Source organism: Vulpes lagopus, chromosome 23, assembly GCF_018345385.1.
Source record: "Vulpes lagopus strain Blue_001 chromosome 23, ASM1834538v1, whole genome shotgun sequence".
Lineage (NCBI taxonomy): Eukaryota > Metazoa > Chordata > Mammalia > Carnivora > Canidae > Vulpes > Vulpes lagopus.
The window spans coordinates 49,256,612-49,277,470 of record NC_054846.1 but is presented as its reverse complement, the minus strand read 5'-3'; the positions used below and the strand labels follow the sequence as shown (position 1 = coordinate 49,277,470).

Sequence of the window (20,859 nt, the reverse complement as noted above, 5' to 3'; positions counted from 1 at the left end):
TAATGGCCTACCAAGTTGGGGTGGTATTTAAACCATTTCTTTCTCCCCAATTCTAAAATAATTTACAGAAATAATGAAGCTATTTAGAATTTTTTTTTTTTAATTTTTATTTATTTATGATAGTCACAGAGAGAGAGAGAGAGAGGCAGAGACACAGGTGGAGGGAGAAGCAGGCTCCATGCACCGGGAGCCTGATGTGGGATTCGATCCCGGGTCTCCAGGATCGCGCCCTGGGCCAAAGGCAGGCGCCAAACCACTGCGCCACCCAGGGATCCCTATTTAGAATTTTTTTAAGCAAACATCTTGCTTTTCCTTTCCTATTATAAGGTTAACATAATATCTTTAAGTGTAAAGTTTGAGGGCTTATTTATGGGTATCAGTAGGGTTTTTTTTTTTCTTCACCCTCTCTTTTGCAAATAATTGAAGTAGCTGCCTTTTCTCCCTTTTTGGGATACAGTAAATGAGTTAATGAGTGAATGTGTAACTTATGTCTATGACCATACCGCCCTGACAATGCCCAATCTTGTTTGAATATGTAACCTAGGACTTCTCTAACTTAGGGGCCTATAGTACCTTATTATGACCCATATGCTCATAATGGGGGTTTCTTCCACTATTATTACTTGTTTTCTGAAAGGCTGATGCAAAACATAAGATACTGAGATTGATATCTTCTTAATCTGTTTCTCTGTACTTTACCATCTTAGTCACCTACAGCCACCTTCGAAAAACACGGAGAGCACCTACCCCGAGGAGACCGTAGATTTGGAGTAAGCCGCCGTCGACATAATTCTTCTGATGGCTTTTTTAACAATGGACCTCTACGTACCACAGGAGGTGAGCCATGCCCAACTTCCATGACTGTATTTAAGCTAGACGAAAAAAAAAAATAAGCTAGACGAGCCCACATTGGGGGTGCATGTCCATAATCTTGATATGATGGTTTGTTTCTTGTTTTTTTTTTTTTAAGATTTTATTTATTTATTCTTTTTTTTTTAAGATTTATTTATTTATTTATGATAGACATAGAGAGAGGCGCAGAGACACAGGAGGAGGGAGAAACAGGCTCCATGCCGGGAGCCCGATATGGGAATGGATCCCGCGACTCCAGGATCACGCCCTGGGCCAAAGGCAGGCGCCAAACTGCTAAGCCACCCAGGGATCCCTATTTATTTATTCTTGAGAGAGAGGGGGGGGGGGCGGGCGGGGAGAGGCAGAGACACAGCCCCAGGGAGAAGCAGGCTCCATGCAGGGAGGGAGCCGGATGTGAGACTCGATCCCGGGTCTCCAGGATTACACCCTGGGCCGAAGGCGGCGCCAAACCACCGAGCCCCCACCCCCGGCTGCCCGACATGATGTTTTTTAAACATGTTTCTCAGGCAGTCCGGGTGGTTCAGTGAGTCCCACGTCGGGCTCCCTGCATGGAGCCTGCTTCTCCCTTCTCCCTCTGGCTGTGTCTCTGCCTCCACCCCCCGCCCCCCGCCCCGTGTCTCTCGTGAATGAATAAACAAAATCTTCAAAAACAAAGTTTCTCAATTTGATCTTCCAGTTGTCATTATTCAGTTACGTTGGCTTTTTAACATTCTTGTGTTCTCATGTGTCATTTTTTTCAGTTGAAGATTTAATGTAGAAATTATATTTTTTAAGAAAGATAATTTCTTGATTTCTTTTTTGTGGACTTAATCTTTTATTTTAAAAGGTCCCCTGAAGAGCTTTTGGTAGTACTATTAATCAGATCAGGAAGCAGAAATCTAATGTGTTATTTCTCCTTACTATTCTAGATTCCTGGCACCAACCCTCCCTGTTCCGCCACGATTCAGTGGATTCTGGTGTCTCTAAAGGAGCTTATGCTGGAATCACAGGGAACCTCTCTGGTTGGCATGGCTCTTCCCGAGGTCATGATGGCATGAACCAGCGTAGTGGGGGTGGCACAGGCAACCATCGCCACTGGAATGGCAGCTTCCACTCCCGGAAAGGCTGTGCCTTTCAAGAAAAGCCACCTACAGAGATTAGGGAAGAAAAGAAAGAAGACAAGGTGGAAAAATTACAATTTGAAGAGGAAGACTTTGTAAGTATGAAGGTTTAGATGTGTGATTAAAACCTAACAAATAATGCTGTAAATAGAAGACTGTTAATAATAAGATTGAAGAAATTACTAAAAAGAAAGTCCCTACGTTTAGATTTTTACTGTGTTTAGAGGGAAGGAGTTGATTAGTAGGAAGATAGTGATGAAAATTCCTCTGTAACTTTTAGCAGATCTTGTTTTTCATCTTTATGCCTTTGAAACTTAAAAATGCTTAATTCCCTTTAAGTTTTATAAGGTCAGCATTCAAAATTTGATACTCAAATTATGTATAAAGATGTAGTCTTGCATGTTGAATTGTCTTTCTCCAACTATCCTAAGTTTTTTCTTTTATATAAAATAATTGTGATGTTACAAATATGCAATTGTAAGTATTTAAGCTGTTGCCTGTATATACAGTAAAACTTTGCTGTTGTATGTTGAATTATATGCCTTTTGGCTTCTTAACCTGAAGAAGAGTTTTCAGTGCACCTTAAAAAAAGTTTACTATATTTTATTAACAAAACATATCCAAATTATTTTAATATGTGATTGGTATCTTTAAATCATTAGTGAGGTAACTTACGTTATTTTTTGTACTAGGTCTTCAAGATCCTTTGTGTATTCTATACTTGTTTGTAGCATGATCTCGGTATAAATCACGTACTTTCTGAGTGCCTAACAACTACATTTAGCTGGTGGCTACCATATTGAACAAAACAGCTCTAGTTATTTTTAGGTAGCACGTTAAATTAGCCAATCACTTCCGTGACAGTCAATTTAATAAATTAATAAAGCCAACTGAATAAGAGTCAAATTTAGGTGTCAGCTCCTCTTCTCATATAGCAAATGTTCTGGGCTTCTTTAAATGTTATTTTTTAATGTGAATTCTTAACCCCCAGGCACCTATTCTTCAAAACTTTATTTGTGGAAAGGTTTATACTGCCCTGACCTTGAATATTTGTACAGAATGTTCTAAGTATCCAGTGGTCCAGAACTTACTATGACACCAAATTATAACTTTCATTATTTATTCAATAAACTTAGCACATTTAAGAAAGACCAATGGGTATAATTAAAATCTCTGTTGCTCATTACACTTTGGGAACTTGATTAAAATCCTTGATCAGACCAGCAACAACAAAAAGTTTAATTGTATTCCTGTGAGTTTCTTTTTGTATTTTATTCCACGTAAGTAAATTAACCCACTGTAACTATAATTTATATGACATGAATGTTTATCTAAAAGTATACCTTACATTGTGACCAGAGCCAGATGAGCATATGGTAAAGTCTATTAGGATCTCTTTATTAAAAGTTTTGGTTTCTTACATGCTTTGGTTTAAAAAAAAAAAAGAAAAAGATTATAGCAAACTAGAAGTCATGTGGAGTAAAGTGGAAGTTGCTTGAGTATTTAAGAGCACCTTTTGAATAGGTTTTGTACTACTAATTGGCAGAGTTTGATAAGAAGGCTCAATATCAGTTCTGTGGCATTTCCAGTGGGAAATGAATAACAAAGAAAGATATTAAAGTAGCACATTCGATGCCTGCTAAGTGATTTAAGTGGAAGTTAGCTGTCAGTCAAACCTAAACTAGGTCAATAAGGGAAATTAATACTACATTTGTGTTTTAAAATATCTGAAATGTACATAAAAGTCTGGAGAAAAATAGTCAAGTATGCACATCACCAAATGAAAGCTTCCCTAATCCTACTCTCTTCACTTCCTTCCCAGAGGTAATCTTGATTTCAGTGCTTTTTCATGTTTTTGATAAACTTCTACTACATATATGTATCCATAAGTAATATATATCATTTTCCTTGATTTTTATGTTTATACAGATAGTATTGTAGTTCTCTTGTATTTGCTTAAAGTTGTTTTGAGATTTATCTGCATTGATACATATAGCTCTAGATCAGTGGTTCTCAGCCAGGAGCACATTTTACAATGTGTGCCCGGCACATTTGGCAATATCTATGCAAATTTTGGTTGTCACAACTGGAGATAGTGCAATTTATATCTAGTATGTAGAGATTAGGGATGTTGCTAAACATGGTGCAATGCACACCTGGTGAACTCTAGAATTACCTAGCCCCAAATGGCAGTAGTACCATGGTTGGGAAATGTTGCTTTAAATCTTTTTCACTATTATATAATATTCTGTTGTGTGAGTATACTGGATTTATTTATCCATTTTCCTGTTGACAGACATTTAGCTTGTAAAAGATCATGGTTTGGAGGACAAATTTAAAGGATTGGAACCTGAGGTATTGTAACTAGAGAAGAAAGAGTCAAAAATAAGATTTCTATTTAAAGTAGATTGATGAGGGATCCCTGGGTGGCGCAGTGGTTTGGCGCTTGCCTTTGGCCCAGGGCGCGATCCTGGAGACCCGGGATCGAATCCCACATCAGGCTCCCGGTGCATGGAGCCTGCTTCTCCCTCTGCCTATGTCTCTGTCTCTCTCTCTCTCTCTCTCTCTGTGACTATCATAAATAAATAAAAATTAAAAAAAAAATTTTAAGTAGATTGATGAATATAAGTTATTTGAAAAGGAAAAACAGCATAATTGAAGGGAGAAGATAATTTCTTCGTACAAAAAATATGGGTGAGATCTAGAGATATGCACATGGAAGTAAAGATGATAGTTGACGATGGTGAATGGATAAGAATCACCCAAGGAGAGTGATCTATTCAGAGGAAACCTAGAATATGTGGAAATAGCAATAAGGAGTCTGGGAACTAACTGGTTGAAGAAGAAAGGGGTTTGTCAAGAAAGAGTAGTTAACCAAAAATGGCAAAATCTAGGTATTTTGTAGACATGTTTACAGTGATTTTTCTATATGTTTTTCTATACTGTACATTTTATAATTAGAAAGTTATTTTTTGTTTTAAAATGGTATTTGACTTAACAGTCTCAGTTATCTTGGACAAGTTAAATAATTTTCCCTGCATTGTCACATAGATAGTAATGTCTACGTAGATAGTAAACTTGCAATGTTATATAGTAAAGAGTAAAGGTCACCTATGTTGAAATTAACTGCAGGCTGGTTCAGTTGGTAGAGCATGTGACTCTTGATCTCAGGATCATGAGTTTGAGCCCCACATTGGGCATAGAGCTTACTTTTTAGAAATAAAGTTGTATTTTTATGTGCTAGCAGTAAACAATTGGAAAATGAAGTTTTATAAAATGCTTTTGTAAAGCAAAAAAAAACTTTTAAAACTGTGTGGGAATAAAATGTTTGGGAATAAATTTAACGAAAGATATGAAAGACTTCTATACTGATTCGCAAAATATTGCCAAGAGAAATTAAAGAAAATGTATATAAAAGAGATATATCATTGTGAATGTGAGGCTTTGAATTAGACGACTCAACATGTTTAGGACATCAGTTCTACAGATTCTGCACAGCACCACCAAGCATGGGTTTTTACAGAAATGGACTAAGTTATTCTAAAATTTTCATTGACTAGAAAGACCCTGGAATACCCAAAGTGATCTTGAAAAAGAACAGAGTTGGAGGACTTATACTACCTAACTTCACTTAGTACAAAGCTATAATAAGATAATGTTATGTTATTATAAGGATAGACCAATAGTGAAGCAGAATAGCTCAGAAATAAACTTACAGGGATCCCTGGATGGTGCAGCGGTTTGGCGCCTGCCTTTGGCCCAGGTCGCGATCCTGGAGACCCGGGATCGCATCCCACGTCGGGCTCCTGGTGCATGGAGCCTGCTTCTCCCTCTGCCTATGTCTCTGCCTCTCTCTCTCTCTCTCTCTCTCTCTCTGTGGGACTATCATAAATAAATAAAAAATTTAAAAAAAAGAAATAAACTTATATAGTCATTTGATTTTCTTTAAAGAATTTTTTTTTAAGATTTTTATTTATTCATGAGAGACACAGAGAGAGGGGCAGAGACAGAGGCAGAGGCAGAGGGAGAAGCAGGCTCCATGCAGGGAGCCTGATGTGGGACTCAATCCCAGGACTCCAGGTTCACACCCTGAGCCAAAGGCAGACTTCCAACCGCTGAGCCACCCAGGTGTCCCAGCCATTTGATTTTCAACAAAGATACTAAAGCAGACCAATAGAGAAGGAAATGTATTTTTAACAAATGGTCCTAGAATAATTGTGTGTGTGTGTGTGTGTGTGTGTGTGTGTGTGTGTGTGTCATGAATAAATAAAATCTTTTAAAAAAGAGAAAATATTTATAAAGCGTATGTATGAAAAGGGACTTGCATCTGCAATATAAATAACTCCTTGAATTCAATAATAAAAAAGCAACTCAGTATATATTTTTCTTTCCTTTTTTTTTGCGGGGGAGACAGTGTGATTTGGGGGAGTGCAGAGGGAGAACGAGAATCTTTTTTTTTTTTTAAGATTTTATGTATTCATGAGAGAGACAGAGAGAGAGAGGCAGAGACATAGGCAGCGGGAGAAACAGGCTCCATGCAGAGAGCCTGACATGGGACTCGATCCCAGGTCTCCAGGATCACGCCCTGGGCCGAAGGTGGTGCTAAACCGCTAAGCCACGCGGGCTGCCTATGAGAGAAAGAATCTTAAGCAGCCTCCACACCCAGTGCTAAGCTGACACAACTTGGGGCTGGATCTTAGAATCCTGTATTCATGACCGGAGCTAAAATCGAGGCAGACAGTTAACCAGTGGTGCCACTCAGGTGCCCCTCTTTCTTTTTTTTTTTTTTTTTAAGTTTATTTATTTAGAAGTGTCTGGGTGGCACAGTCAGTTGAGTGTGGGACTCTGTTTCCAGCTTGGGTTGTGATCTCAGGGTTGTGAGATTGAGCCCCACATTGGACTCTGTGCTGAATGAGAAATCAGCTTTGAACTGTGTCTCCCTCTCCCTCTGGGCACCCTCCCCGACCCCAGGGCTCACACACTTGCACTTTCTTCTAAAAAAAATAAAACTTAAAGTTTATTTAAGTCATTTCTACCCACTGCCGGACTCAGACACAACCCTGAGATTGAGTTGCATGCTCTTCTGACTGAGCCAGCCACGTACTCTGACAACTCAATATTTTTAAAAATGAGCAAAATTTGAACAGATTCTTCACAATGGAAGATACACAAACGGCCAACAGTCACGTGAAAAAAAATGGTCTGTGTCATTAGTCACAGGGAAATGTGGAAATTGGAATTAAGATTATGAGATACTGATACCCACTTACCAAAATGGCTAAAATTTGTAAGTCTGAAAACACTAAATTTGGTGACATTTTCAAGCATTTGGAACTTTCATATGTTGTAGGAGCATGAGGTAGTACAACCGTTTTGTACTTGGGGAAAGGTTTGGCAAATTTTTATAAAACTAAACATAAACTTATCCTATGATCCAGCACTTCTAGATATTTACTCAAGAGAAACTAAGGTATATGTGCATTTATTATAATTTTATTCATAAACTGGAATCAGTTTAAATGTCTTTTGACACAAGAATAGAAAATTTGTGGTATAATCATGTAATGGACTACATATATTCATTAATAAAGAGTGACTAAAAAAGAGTGACTAATATAAATTTCAGTGAAGATTTACACAAGATGGTGCATACTCTCTGATTCTGTTTATGTGCTATTCTAGAATAGGCAAATAATCTATGGTTGGAAAGATAATCCGAGCAGTGGTTGCCTGTAGTGAGTGGGAATTGACTGGGATAGGGCATGAGGGAATCTTCTGGTTGCAGGAAGTAATTTTTATTTTTGGAGAGGTTGAGGAGTTACAAGCATTTTTCAAAACTACTAGAATGATATATTTAATATATGTGCATATCCTTTTATGTAAATTTTATTAAAAAATAGATTATCACCAGTCATGGGGGAAATAGATATAATAAACCTCCTGATGTAATGCACTGAGGATGCAACCTCACCTCTGTAAATTATTTCCAGGAATGCATATCCTGAATCTAACCATGAGAAAAATATCACACAAACTCAATTTGAAGTTTCTACTAAAGAATTACTAAAGATTCTACAAAAGAACTAGCCCTCTGCCCTTTAAAAATGTTGTCCTGAAATAAAAAATTGCAGATAAAGGAAAACTAAAGAAATAAGATAACTGGGATGCCTGGGTGGCTCAGTGGTTGAACATCTGCCTTTGGCTCAGGGCATGATCCCAGGTCCTGTGGTCAAGTCCCACATCCGGCTCATCTCGGAGAGCCTGCTTCTCCCTCTGCCTTTGTCTCTGCCTCTCTCTGTATCTCTCGTGAATTAATAAAATCTTAGAAAAAAAGAAAGGGAAATAAGATAAAGGAAGCATGTGAGAGGCACCTGGCTGGCTCAGTGAGTGGGACTATTGACCTCCGGATTGTGATGAGGTCAAGCCCCACGTTGGCCTTGAGCCTACTCAAAAACAACAACAACAACAACAAACATGATCCTTTGGAGACTGGATGGGAGAAAACAGTGTACATCTTTAAAATTTTGTTTTACCATTAAAGTAATCAATGTTATAGTTTGAATAAGTGTTCTAGATTAGACTGTAGCATTTATTGTAGTATTACCTAATTTTTATAATTGCACTGTGTTCATGTGTTTTTAAAGAAATACATAATTAAGGATTTAAGGGTAAATGGCATCAAATCCTTCAACTTGCAGATGGTTCAGGAAACAATAACATTTAGAGAGAATGTTGGAGCAAGTGGTGTGAAATGTTGAGGAGAATCTAGACATCTGTGCAGGATGTACAGAATGTGTTTATTTTTGCAACTTTATTGTAAGGATGAAATTATTTCAAAATAATAAGAAAGAACAGAGAGAGAGGTACCTGGGTGCCTCCTTGGTTAAGCTTCCAACTCTTGATTTCAGCTCAGGTCTTGATCCTCAGGGTCGTGAGTTTAAGCCCTGTGTTGGGCTCTGTCATTTTTTAAAAGTTGTTTAAAAAAAAAAACAAAAACGCAGAGAGCAACTGGTATTGAACAACAACAACAACAACAAAAATTCATGGAAGTTATCTACAGCAAAATAAAGTAAGGTGTCATTACAGAGACAAACCACCAAAAACTATAATACCTGGGTAGTGATAGCATTTGTGCAGGAGGAATTGAAGGAAGCAACAGAACATCTGGCAACCCCAAAAGAACCAACAGTTGCTTCTAGATAGTTTAGAGGGTATGTTTGAGAACAGCTAGAAATTAGGAGTGGTTATACAAAACTAGTCAGTATAGAAGTTCTGGAATGAGGTATGGTCTGTCTGGATCAATCGAGAGAGAAACCATAGAATAGTTTGAAGAGGGAAAGTACAGGATTAGGGTAATGAGTTGGTTAGTAATAAAGAGAACACTGAAGAATTTGGAAGTAGCCAATATAAAAGACAACCATTAACCCTAGGGCTAAGATAGAGTGCCCAAGGAAGAGTCTTCCTCTTCCCCCATCCCCACCAGACCTTGTTAGAAAGGGCTTAGTTGTGGCTCACTGAATGACAGAAGAGTTGTTGAAGTGCTTCTCCTAGGAACATACTGAAAATCCTGGCCCCTTGAGGTCTTGGTAAAGTTGTTCACATGTCCCTGCTACCAAAACCACTCAAGTCAAAGTTCACTCACACTTTAGAACCTGGCTTAGCAGGAACTGGGTGCTGCAGGAGCCTGCTGACTAAGCACACTGGAATAAAAAAAAAAAATCTAAAAAAAAAAAAAATTAAAAAAAAAAAAAAATCTTTCTCTTGGTCTCTACTGACAAAAAGTTAACCTGCCAGCTAGCAAAGGAAAAAAATGTAAGTGCCTGGACACATTTACACAGAGCGGGCAGAAAGGATGACTTTGGACTAAGAAGCGAGAAGTTGATAAATAGCACTGAGTACTACCATTGTTTGTATTAACCAGCCAATATTCCCTTCTAGAATGTAAACTATCAGAAATAGAATCCATATTGAGCTGCAGAGATGGAAACAATGGAAACAAAGAGAACGTTCAGATAAAAGGAAAGAAGGTAGGGATGACAGCCAGGACATGAAAGAAACTAAGGCACCATATTTTTGAATACTATAAAAATAACAGAAGAGAGAGCTCTAAAGCTTGATGTTAGAAAAGCTATCTTGACCCACATTCACAAAAACTGAATGTAAATGAACACAAAGGATCAAGAGAATAAGGAATAGAATAGCATCCTTACAGACAGTGCAAAGTATACCTGTACAGCATTTCCACAAAACATAACCATTTTAAAATTTACTGTTACTACAATATTACTTAAAATATTTTAAAATTTAAATGATCCTAAGAGAATGGCATAAGGACAGTCTAAACCAGAAAAACTCAAGGTGCTAGAAATCAGGAAATAATTTGAAATTTGAGAAAAATGGAGACTAAAGAACACAAGAGAATAGTCCATGTTTTTCAAGAATTAGAAGAGGACAGAACTTTCGTGGGTGGTTTTGTTTTTTTTTTTTACAACTTTTTTTTTTTAAAGATTTTGTTTATTACAGTATTTGGGGGAGTAGCAGTGGGAGAGAAAGAATAAGACTCTACCAAGTGCAGAGCCCGGTATAGGGCTCGATCCCACGATCCTGAGACCATGATCTGAGCCAAAATCAAGAGTTGGACACTTAACCAGCTAAGCCACCTAGGCACCCCAGAAGAAAATTTTCAAGTGAGGGAGAAACAGATTAAATCGGGGCAGCCCAGTGGCTTGGCGGTTTAGCGCTGCCTTCGGCCGAGGGTGTAGTCCTGGGGTCCTAGGATCGAGTCCCGTGTTGGGCTCCCTGCATGGAGCCTGCTTCTCCCTCTGCCTGTGTCTCTGCCTCTCTCTGTGTGTCTCTCATGAATAAATAAATGAAAAATCTTTTAAAAAGTGGAGGGGGTTTAAAAAAAATAAAAGACTTGAGGGGCCACGAGGGGGCACGGTCAGTTAAGTGACTGGCTTGGTTTCATCTTGGAGTTGTAGGATCAAGCCCAAGTGGGGCTCCACACTCAGGAATCTGCTTGATATTCTCCCTCTCCCTTTGCACCTCTCCACTCCTTGTGTATGTGCACATTCTCTCTCTCCTCCCTCTCAAGTCTTTTTTTAAAAAAGCTAGAATTGAGGAGCTCATGACTCTGTCTCAGTCTTGAGCTCAAGCCCCACACTGGGGGTAGAGTTTACTTAATAAAAAATGTTATAATGCATCATTGTTTTTATTTTTTATTTTTTTTTGCATCATTGTTTTTAAAATAATAATAAAAGTTAGAATTGAGAAATGATACATAGTTGGCCAAAAAAGAAAGATTATATATATATAAGATATATATATAGAAAAGATTATATATATATAAGATATATATATAATATTCTATACACACAGAAAAAACAGCTTTTTAAAGGCTAAAAATTATAATTCAAGAATAACTTTCTGAAATACAGTAAGATTTGAAGCTATGAATTGAAAGGATATAGCTAGAACAGCCAGTACCTACATAGACTTATAAAATGCTAGGCTCAAGTGAAAAAGAAAACTATCCTTTGAGCATCAAGTCCAAGTAACTTATAGGAGAAAGAAAATCAGACTTTGACAAAGTTTTATAACAGAAGTCAATGGAATAAGAATTACAGTACTCAAAATGTTAGCCAACGATTTATACTCTTAGCACACTAATCTTCAGTTATAAAAGTCACAAATACACTTGGGTGACTCAGTCTATTGGACTGACGACTCTTGATTTTGTCTCAGGTCATGATTGTGCGATCAAGCACCCCATCTGGCTCCATGCTCAGCAGAGAGTCAGCTTGAGATTCTCTCCCTCTCCCCCTTCGTGTTTGGTAAAAACTCAAGTTTCTCAGTATATATTAGAAATATCAATAAGAGGTCATGATATATTTTATCTTTGAAAATGTATGTATGGGGATGCTCCAGTGGTTGAGCGTCTGTCTGCCTTTGGCCCAGGGCATGATCCTGGAATCCCGGGAACAAGTCCCACATCGGGCTCCCTGCGTGGAGCCTGCTTCTCCCTCTGCTTGTGTCTCTCTCTCTCATAAATAAATAAAATCTTTTTAAAAAAATGGAAATGCATATATGTAGATTCTGTCCAGTGAAAAGATCTAAGAACTGACCAGCCCCTTAGCAGTTAGCATTGTTAGTGCCCAGACTGTAGTCTTGAAATACCATTTCTGGACAGGATATTTGTAAGATAAGCTTGGGATATTTTGTCATACTACATAGCAAAGAAGTAATTAAAGACTACTAGAGTTGTATCAAAAGAATTCAGAAGGGATGCCTGGGTGGCTCAGCAGTTGAGCATCTGCCTTCAACTCGGCATGATCCTGGGATTCCGGAATCCCGGGATTCAGGGATTGAGTCCCACATGAGGGTCCCTGCAAGGAACCTGCTTCTCCCTCTGCATATGTCTCTGCCTCTCTGTGTGTCTCTCATGAATAAATAAATAAATAAAATCTTTTTTAAAAAGTATAAGGATTCAGAAGCCAAATTGAAGAGGTTCCCACTGGCCAAATACAAATATTTCATACATCAGTTAAAGATACTGATTAAATTTGTGATGTGAGTTCACAGTGATACCTCACCTTAGAAACAAGCACGTAGTCTACCTATCCCTCTGGATTGAACCACTAAGTCACCAAATAGATGAGAGGAGGTTCCTTATGGAAGGATACTAGCTAATAAAGAAGGAATGATAAAACTGGAAGATCATCATTTTGCAGCTTGTAGTGAGTTAGTTTTAGTTTTAGGCCATGAGCATCTATGTCTGCCAACATCACAAAAAGAGCATAATCAGACACTATGTGTCTCCTAATGGAAGAACCCAAAACTAGCAAGAAGCTGCCTTGCAAAAATAAAGATGTGTATGAAGGGTTCTATAGTCTAGAAACCAACTACCAGTTTATAGGGAATACAGAGGGTAAAGATTTTTTTTTTAAGTAACCTGTAGGTTAAGAGAATTAAGAGATGTTTTTTGGAGACAAAACTCATTTTGAGGGATATGACCTCGGGTGGTAAAAGAAAGCAAAGAAGTGATCACTATAGGTGAGGTAATGGTTATTTTAACGATAGGTTGTTTTGATTTTGTGGTTTTTTGTTTTTGAATGAAGCTTATAAATGTTCTGGTTTGACTGGTATAATTCTGTTGCTTAAACTGAGTGACCCAGTGGTGATTACAAGAACTTTTACCCATTTGCTTTCTGCATTTTTTTTTGTATCTGTGTTACATTTTACTATTTGAATCAGTGGAAAGAAAAGATACCATATAAATAGGGCAGTATCTCTGAATACCCTAAATAAAATGTGACTAAGACACAAGCAAATAAAATAAAAATACAGCTTTTATCCATGGACTCCTGCTACCTATTTTTCCATCCAGTAGATGTTTTATCAGTCCTTCATATGTGTCACTAGTTGTCCATTAAATATGATTGGTTTCACTATGTAGTACTGTGCTTGTTCTGTGCTTGTGGGCTCACCTTGATGTACACACCTGGGCCCCATCCTGAGAATTTTGATTCAGAAGCCCCATAATGAGTCTGACATCTTCTGTTGTTTGTTCAATTTCTTGTGTAATTGTACTGAAAAGCCATTTTCCTACTCTATTACACATTATAAAGTTGGGCATGACACCATATCATACACCTCCTGTACATTCGTGTTAAGTCCAGTTATTGCTCTAACTTTTCCACCTTCCCTCACTCTTCTCTATTCCTTTACCTTCATTACCCCTGAACTAAGGAATTGGTCTCCTCTAATGGTCTCCTATTGAGTTTAAACCTCTCAAACACATCTTTTTTTTTTTTTTTTTTTTTTTTTTCTCAACACATCCTTCAAGCGCTACTGGACTTTGAAACAATGGGACGCAGAGAATGTCTTAATACTACAGAATAAAATTTAGCAAAAAATCTGCTCTTCCATTTTGCCAACCTCTTTCACACAGAAGGAAGGTCCTTCTATCCTAAACAATCATTCTAAACTATTTTGCAGATCCTGGTTGATTTATGAATTTAGATTCATAGCTGCCTTTTTCCTATAATTCCCAAGTATTGTCATTTTCGAGAATACCTGTTAAGTGCATACCAGGAAATGTTTGTCCCTCAGTCTCAACTGACAGCTCTTTGTTGAAAGTGAGGACATCATATTAACTGTGCCTCATGTTAACCATTATTTGACATTCTTTTGTCTCTTCACTATTTTGTCTCACAGAAAACCCACCTAGTGCCAAGCAACCCTCCAAAATGCTAGTCATCAAAAAAGTTTCCAAAGAAGATCCTTCTGCTGCCTTCTCCGCTGCATTCACCTCACCAGGATCTCACCATGCAAATGGGAACAAATCATCAACCATGGTTCCAAGTGTCTATAAGAACCTGGTTCCTAAGCCTGCACCACCTCCTTCCAAGGTATGATTTGGAATCCATGTAAGAACCTTCTATAGCAGAGGTCTGGAAAACCAGGAAAAATTTTAGTAAATTATTTTTTTCCCGTTGAATCATTCACCAGATATTCATTCAATATCTAATATATGTATAGTATTTTACTCTGTCTCCAAACTCTCTACTTCTGCTAACTGGATTTTTAATAGGCTTCTCATACTCATTAACCTTTATCTCATAAACCTGCTTCTCCTCATTTGCTGTTTCCATTAATAGCATGAACATCCATCTGATCACTTAGCTGATTCTCTAGATTGGCTTCTTATTTCCTCCTCCTCATTACTCATTCCCCTCTACCAAGCAATTATAAATTCCCTGTTTGTTATTCCTCTATGATGTCCTATGATGCCCTTGTCACCTCCCGGTACTATTGTAGTGCACCCTACTATTTCCTCATCTCTCTATATTCATTTTGCACAGAACTGCCAGAATGATCATCCTAAACAATTTGAATATATGACATCCTTTCCTCAATCACTTCAGCAGTCCCAAACTGTCTATAACAGGGTTTGGTAAACGTTTTCTTTAAAGAGCCAGATAATATTTTAGGCTTTGCTGGTCACATATGACATACAGTTTTTGTTATATTTTTCCTTTCTTTTTCTTTTTTTTTTTTTTTCTCAAACACATCCTTTTTTTTTTTTTTTTCTCAAACACATCCTTTTTTTTTTTTTTTCTCAAACACATCCTTTTTTTTTTTTTTTCTCAAACACATCCTTTTTTTTTTTTTTTCTCAAACACATCCTTTTTTTTTTTTTTTTTTTTTTTTTTTTTTTTTTTTTCTATCACACACATCTAAAGATCTCATTAATCTTTATAACTCTGAATAGCACTCTGTCTCTTATCATAATATCTATAACACTTTATTGCATCTCTTTATTTCCTCACTTGTAATCTCCTTAAGGGCAGCCTTCAGGTCCTTTTCATATTTGTATCCCTAGCACCCTCACAAAAGCACGTAATAATTGCTTTAATGAATTGTAGCCACCATACACAAGTAATTAGAATTTACTTGGTTGGCCGCCCCGGTGGCACAGCGGTTTAGCGCTGCCTGCAGCCTGGGGTGTGATCCTGGAGACCCGGGATCGAGTCCCATGTCGGGCTCCTTGCATGGAGCCTGCTTCTCCCTCTGCATATGTCTCTGCCTCTCTCTCTCTCTGTGTGTGACTATCATTAAAAAAAAAAAAAAAAAAAAAAAGCTTAAAAAAAAATAACGTTATATTTCTAAGCATTCATTCATACTAATCTTCTGAAATGTTCTTTGAAAGGCTGTATAATACTACATCCTATAGATGATTTTGCTCAACCAGGTTCCAGTAGTTGAGGGTATTTTTTTGTTTGAGGGGGTTAAGGGCAGGTTTGGCAGTTATAAATATGCCTTGTTGTAGAGGGCTGGAATAAAAACATAATACACATGATTATGTGTACATGTTGGGAATAATTAGCCTTATAAAAAATTAAGAGACAAATCAGTGTATTTCATACCAAATGTAATCTGTAGTTTTGGAATTGTTGGCATTTACAAATGAGACTCTCCTAGTCCCTACACTAGACCTATTCAGTAGTTAGGAATCTTATTAGGAAGGCTTTAATATATCTAAGTACTGGTTTTGAATCTTGAACTATAGGATTAAAGGTGCCTGTTGTACTGTTTCCCCTTTGTTAATAGTGTAAAGGCTTTGCTTCACTTAGCCTCATCAGAAGGTCCCAAGGTAGCCTCCTTTCCCCAATTTCCACATCTGTCTCCATTCTCATACTGACAGGAACTGTCACCCTTGGATACATTCTTGTTTGGTGTGTGCCTGAGTGAACACATCATACACTAGACAAGTTATGCCCCTAAAGGATTACTAACACTTTTGGGCTTCCTGGTTGAGTTATGATTTAGATTCATATGCTGCCTTTTTCCTATAATTCCCAAGTATTGTCATTTTCGAGGAATACCTGTTAAGTGCATACCAGGAAATGTTTGTCCCTCAGTCTCAACTGACAGCTCTTTGTTGAAAGTGAGGACTTCATATTAACTGTGCCTCATGTTAACCATTATTTGACATTCTTTTGTCTCTTCACTATTTTGTCTCACAGAAAACCCACCTAGTGCCAAGCAACCCTCCAAAATGCTAGTCATCAAAAAAGTTTCCAAAGAAGATCCTTCTGCTGCCTTCTCCGCTGCATTCACCTCACCAGATCTCACCATGCAAATGGGAACAAATCATCAACCATGGTTCCAAGTGTCTATAAGAACCTGGTTCCTAAGCCTGCACCACCTCCTTCCAAGGTATGATTTGGAATCCATGTAAGAACCTTCTATAGCAGAGGTCTGGAAAACCAGGAAAAATTTTAGTAAATTTATTTTTTTCCCGTTGAATCATTCACCAGATATTCATTCAATATCTAATATATGTATAGTATTTTACTCTGTCTCCAAACTCTCTACTTCTGCTAACTGGATTTTTAATAGGCTTCTCATACTCATTAACCTTTATCTCATAAACCTGCTTCTCCTCATTTGCTGTTTCCATTAATAGCATGAACATCCATCTGATCACTTAGCTGATTCTCTAGATTGGCTTCTTATTTCCTCCTCCTCATTACTCATTCCCCTCTACCAAGCAATTATAAATTCCCTGTTTGTTATTCCTCTATGATGTCCTATTGCCCTTTGTCACCTCCCGGTACTATTGTAGTGCACCCTACTATTTCCTCATCTCTCTATATTCATTTTGCCACAGATCTGCCAGAATGATCATCCTAAAACAATTTGAATATATGACATCCTTTCCTCAATCACTTCAGCAGTCCCAAACTGTCTATAACAGGGTTTGGTAAACGTTTTCTTATAAAGAGCCAGATAATATTTTAGGCTTTGCTGGTCACATATGACATACAGTTTTTGTTATATTTTCCTTTCTTTTTCTTTTTTTTTCTGATTTTTGTTTCTTTTACAACACTTGAAAAATGTAAAAAGTATATTATTAGCTCATGGCCATATAGAAACAAGCCTCAGACCCATGGGGTATTCCTTGCCAACCCTGATCCTACAGTACAGTACAAGTCAAATGTTAGCAGAATAAATACTCTAAGCCACCATCTTTTATATGTTACATTCTTTCTTGGGTGATTCATCTTATTCATGCATTCTCTGATTTTGTTCACACACATGAAAGATCAAATCTTTATACTGAGCCTCATCTCATCAAATATCATAACTAATTCTCTATTCCCCACGTGTTTTTAAGCACTTCAGTTTTCAATTTGTATTAGCAACTACAAAAGCATGAATATTTTATGATTTAACAAGTATGTATGGGGCCGCCCAGTGGTAGCGTTTCGCTGCCTGGCCTGGTGATCCTGGAACCCGGGTCAAGTCCACACCGGCTCCCTGCTTCTCCACTGCCTGTGACTCAGTCTCTCTCTCTCATAAATAAATAAAATCTTTTTAAAAAAATGGAAATGCATATATGTAGATTCTGTCCAGTGAAAAGATCTAAGAACTGACCAGCCCCCTTAGCAGTTAGCATTGTTAGTGCCCAGACTGTAGTCTTGAAATACCATTTCTGGACAGGATATTTGTAAGATAAGCTTGGGATATTTTGTCATACTACATAGCAAAGAAGTAATTAAAGACTACTAGAGTTGTATCAAAAGAATTCAGAAGGGATGCCTGGGTGGCTCAGCAGTTGAGCATCTGCCTTCAACTCGGCATGATCCTGGGATTCCGGAATCCCGGGATTCAGGGATTGAGTCCCACATGAGGGTCCCTGCAAGGAACCTGCTTCTCCCTCTGCATATGTCTCTGCCTCTCTGTGTGTCTCTCATGAATAAATAAATAAATAAAATCTTTTTTAAAAAGTATAAGGATTCAGAAGCCAAATTGAAGAGGTTCCCACTGGCCAAATACAAATATTTCATACATCAGTTAAAGATACTGATTAAATTTGTGATGTGAGTTCACAGTGATACCTCACCTTAGAAACAAGCACGTAGTCTACCTATCCCTCTGGATTGAACCACTAAGTCACCAAATAGATGAGAGGAGGTTCCTTATGGAAGGATACTAGCTAATAAAGAAGGAATGATAAAACTGGAAGATCATCATTTTGCAGCTTGTAGTGAGTTAGTTTTAGTTTTAGGCCATGAGCATCTATGTCTGCCAACATCACAAAAAGAAGCATAATCAGACACTATGTGTCTCCTAATGGAAGAACCCAAAACTAGCAAGAAGCTGCCTTGCAAAAATAAAGATGTGTATAGAAGGGTTCTATAGTCTAGAACCAACTACCAGTTTATAGGGAATACAGAGGGGTAAGATTTCTTTTTTAAGTAACCTGTAGGTTAAGAGAATTAAGAGATGTTTTTTGGAGACAAAACTCATTTTGAGGGATATGACCTCGGGTGGTAAAAGAAAGCAAAGAAGTGATCACTATAGGTGAGGTAATGGTTATTTTTAGAGGCGAGGTAGGTTTGTTTTGATTTTTGTTGGTTTTTTGTTTTTTTGAATGAAGCTTATAAAATGTTTCTGGTTTGACTGGTAATAATTCTGTTGCTTAAACTGAGTGACCCGAGTGGTGATTACAAGAACTTTTACCCATTTGCTTTCTGCATTTTTTTTTTGTATCTGTGTTACATTTTACTATTTTAAGAAATCAGTGGAAAGAAAAGATACCATATAAATAGGGGCAGTATCTCTGAATACCCTAAATAAAATGTGACTAAGAACACAAGCAAATTAAAATAGGAAAATACAGCTTTTATCCATGGGACTCCTGCTACCTATGTTTTCCATCCAGTAGAGTGTATTTATCAGTCCTTCATATTTTGTCACTATGTTGTCCATTTAAATATGAGTTGGTTGTTCACTATGTATGTATCTGTGCTTGTTCTGTGCTTGTGGTGCTCACCTTGATGTACACACCTGGGGCCCCATCCCTGGAGAATTTTTGATTCAGAAGCCCCATAATGGAGTCTGAGCATCTTTCTGTTGTTTGTTCAATGTTCTGTGTGTAATTGTACTGAAAAGCCATTTTCCTACTCTATTACACATTATAAAGTTGGGGCATGGACACCAGTATCATACACCTCCTGTACAGTTCGTTGTTAAGTCCAGTTTATTGCTCTTAACTTTTCCATCCTTTCCCTCATCTCTTTCTCTATTCCTGTTACCTTCATTACTCTCCTGAACTAAGGAATTGGTCTCCTCTAATGGTCTCCTAGTTGATGTTTAAACCTCTCAAACACATCCTTTTTTTTTTTTTTTTTTTTTTTTTTTTCTCAAACACATCCTTCAAGCTGCTACTGGACTGTTGTAAACTAAATGACTATGGATTATATTAACTGCATGAGAGATGGATCTTCAATATCTACAGAATAAAATTTAGTCTTCCTAAAAAAATCTGGCTCTTGCCTATTTTGCCAGACCTCTCTTTCACCACAGAAAGGAAGGTCCCTTTCTTCCCTAGTACTAATCATTCTAAACTATTTGCAGATCTCTGAATATTCTTTATCATACTTTCCTGTCTGGGTATTCATTGAACAATATGATCCTGGAATCACTTTTCCAGCTTTGGAATTCATCTTTTAAGGATTCTTCTTAGTCCATCAAACCTCTAATGAAACATTTTCTGATAGCACTTCTTTCACATGGAATTGGCTATTCCTTCTTCCCTAATAATAAATTTTTATCATAGACCCTGTAACCTTTTACTGTGCTTATTTGTCTACAAGTGTATATCTTTGTAGTAGGGACTGTGACTCTTGTGGGCACAGAGGCTCTTCTTAATGGTCTTAATTGCCTTTGTATTCCTAGCACAGTCCCAGCCTGGCACATGGTCTGCTTCTGTCATAAAGCAGTCTTAGAAAAACTACACATACTACACATTTCCCTGACCAGATTGTCCTTAAATCTGAGAAAAGTGATCTACATTCTTGTCCGTTCAGTTTTCTGTGCCTCCTTATTTGGCGTGCATATCCTATCAGAAGATGAGAACTTGCACATTTAGTCTGTTTATTTAAAAAAAATTTTTTTAATCCTCTTACATTAAAGGAAATGAAACCAAAGAGAACCTGAGATTAATGTAAGATCTATTGGTTTAGCATTTTGATATCTTCTGCTCAGTTGTTGATTCTGAATACAGCGTTAAATATGTGCTGCTGATACATAATTATCAGATAGGTTCCATGGTGATGGCTACTTTGTGAAAAGTGCCAAAATGATTAGCTTTCTTTATCAACCATTAATATCCCTTTTTTCCTAGCCTTCTTTGAATCCAGAAGCTGGCAAACAGAATCAGCCATGCAGACCTATTGGGACCCCTTCTGGAGTGTGGGGTAGGTAGATTTTGCCATTTTAAAGGCACAATTTTACATTTTTCTTAGCATGGAGAGGAGCAAAAATTCTTTATTTCTTTTTTGTTTGTTTCTTTCTCTTTTTTTCTTCATCTCAT

The 20,859-nt window shown here is 37.5% G+C and overlaps 1 protein-coding gene across 2 annotated transcripts in view; it reads left to right on the top strand.

The window, feature by feature from the left end:
• The window catches only part of GPBP1L1 (GC-rich promoter binding protein 1 like 1), a 66,316-nt gene that overhangs the window by 33,342 nt on the left and 12,115 nt on the right, over positions 1 to 20,859 (top strand). For both annotated transcript variants that reach the window (XM_041738078.1, XM_041738077.1), the window contains exons 4-6: positions 708 to 837; positions 1,782 to 2,068; positions 20,671 to 20,743. In XM_041738078.1, the coding sequence (XP_041594012.1) occupies positions 708 to 837; positions 1,782 to 2,068; positions 20,671 to 20,743 (490 nt within the window). The remainder of the gene's footprint in view (positions 1 to 707; positions 838 to 1,781; positions 2,069 to 20,670; positions 20,744 to 20,859) is intronic.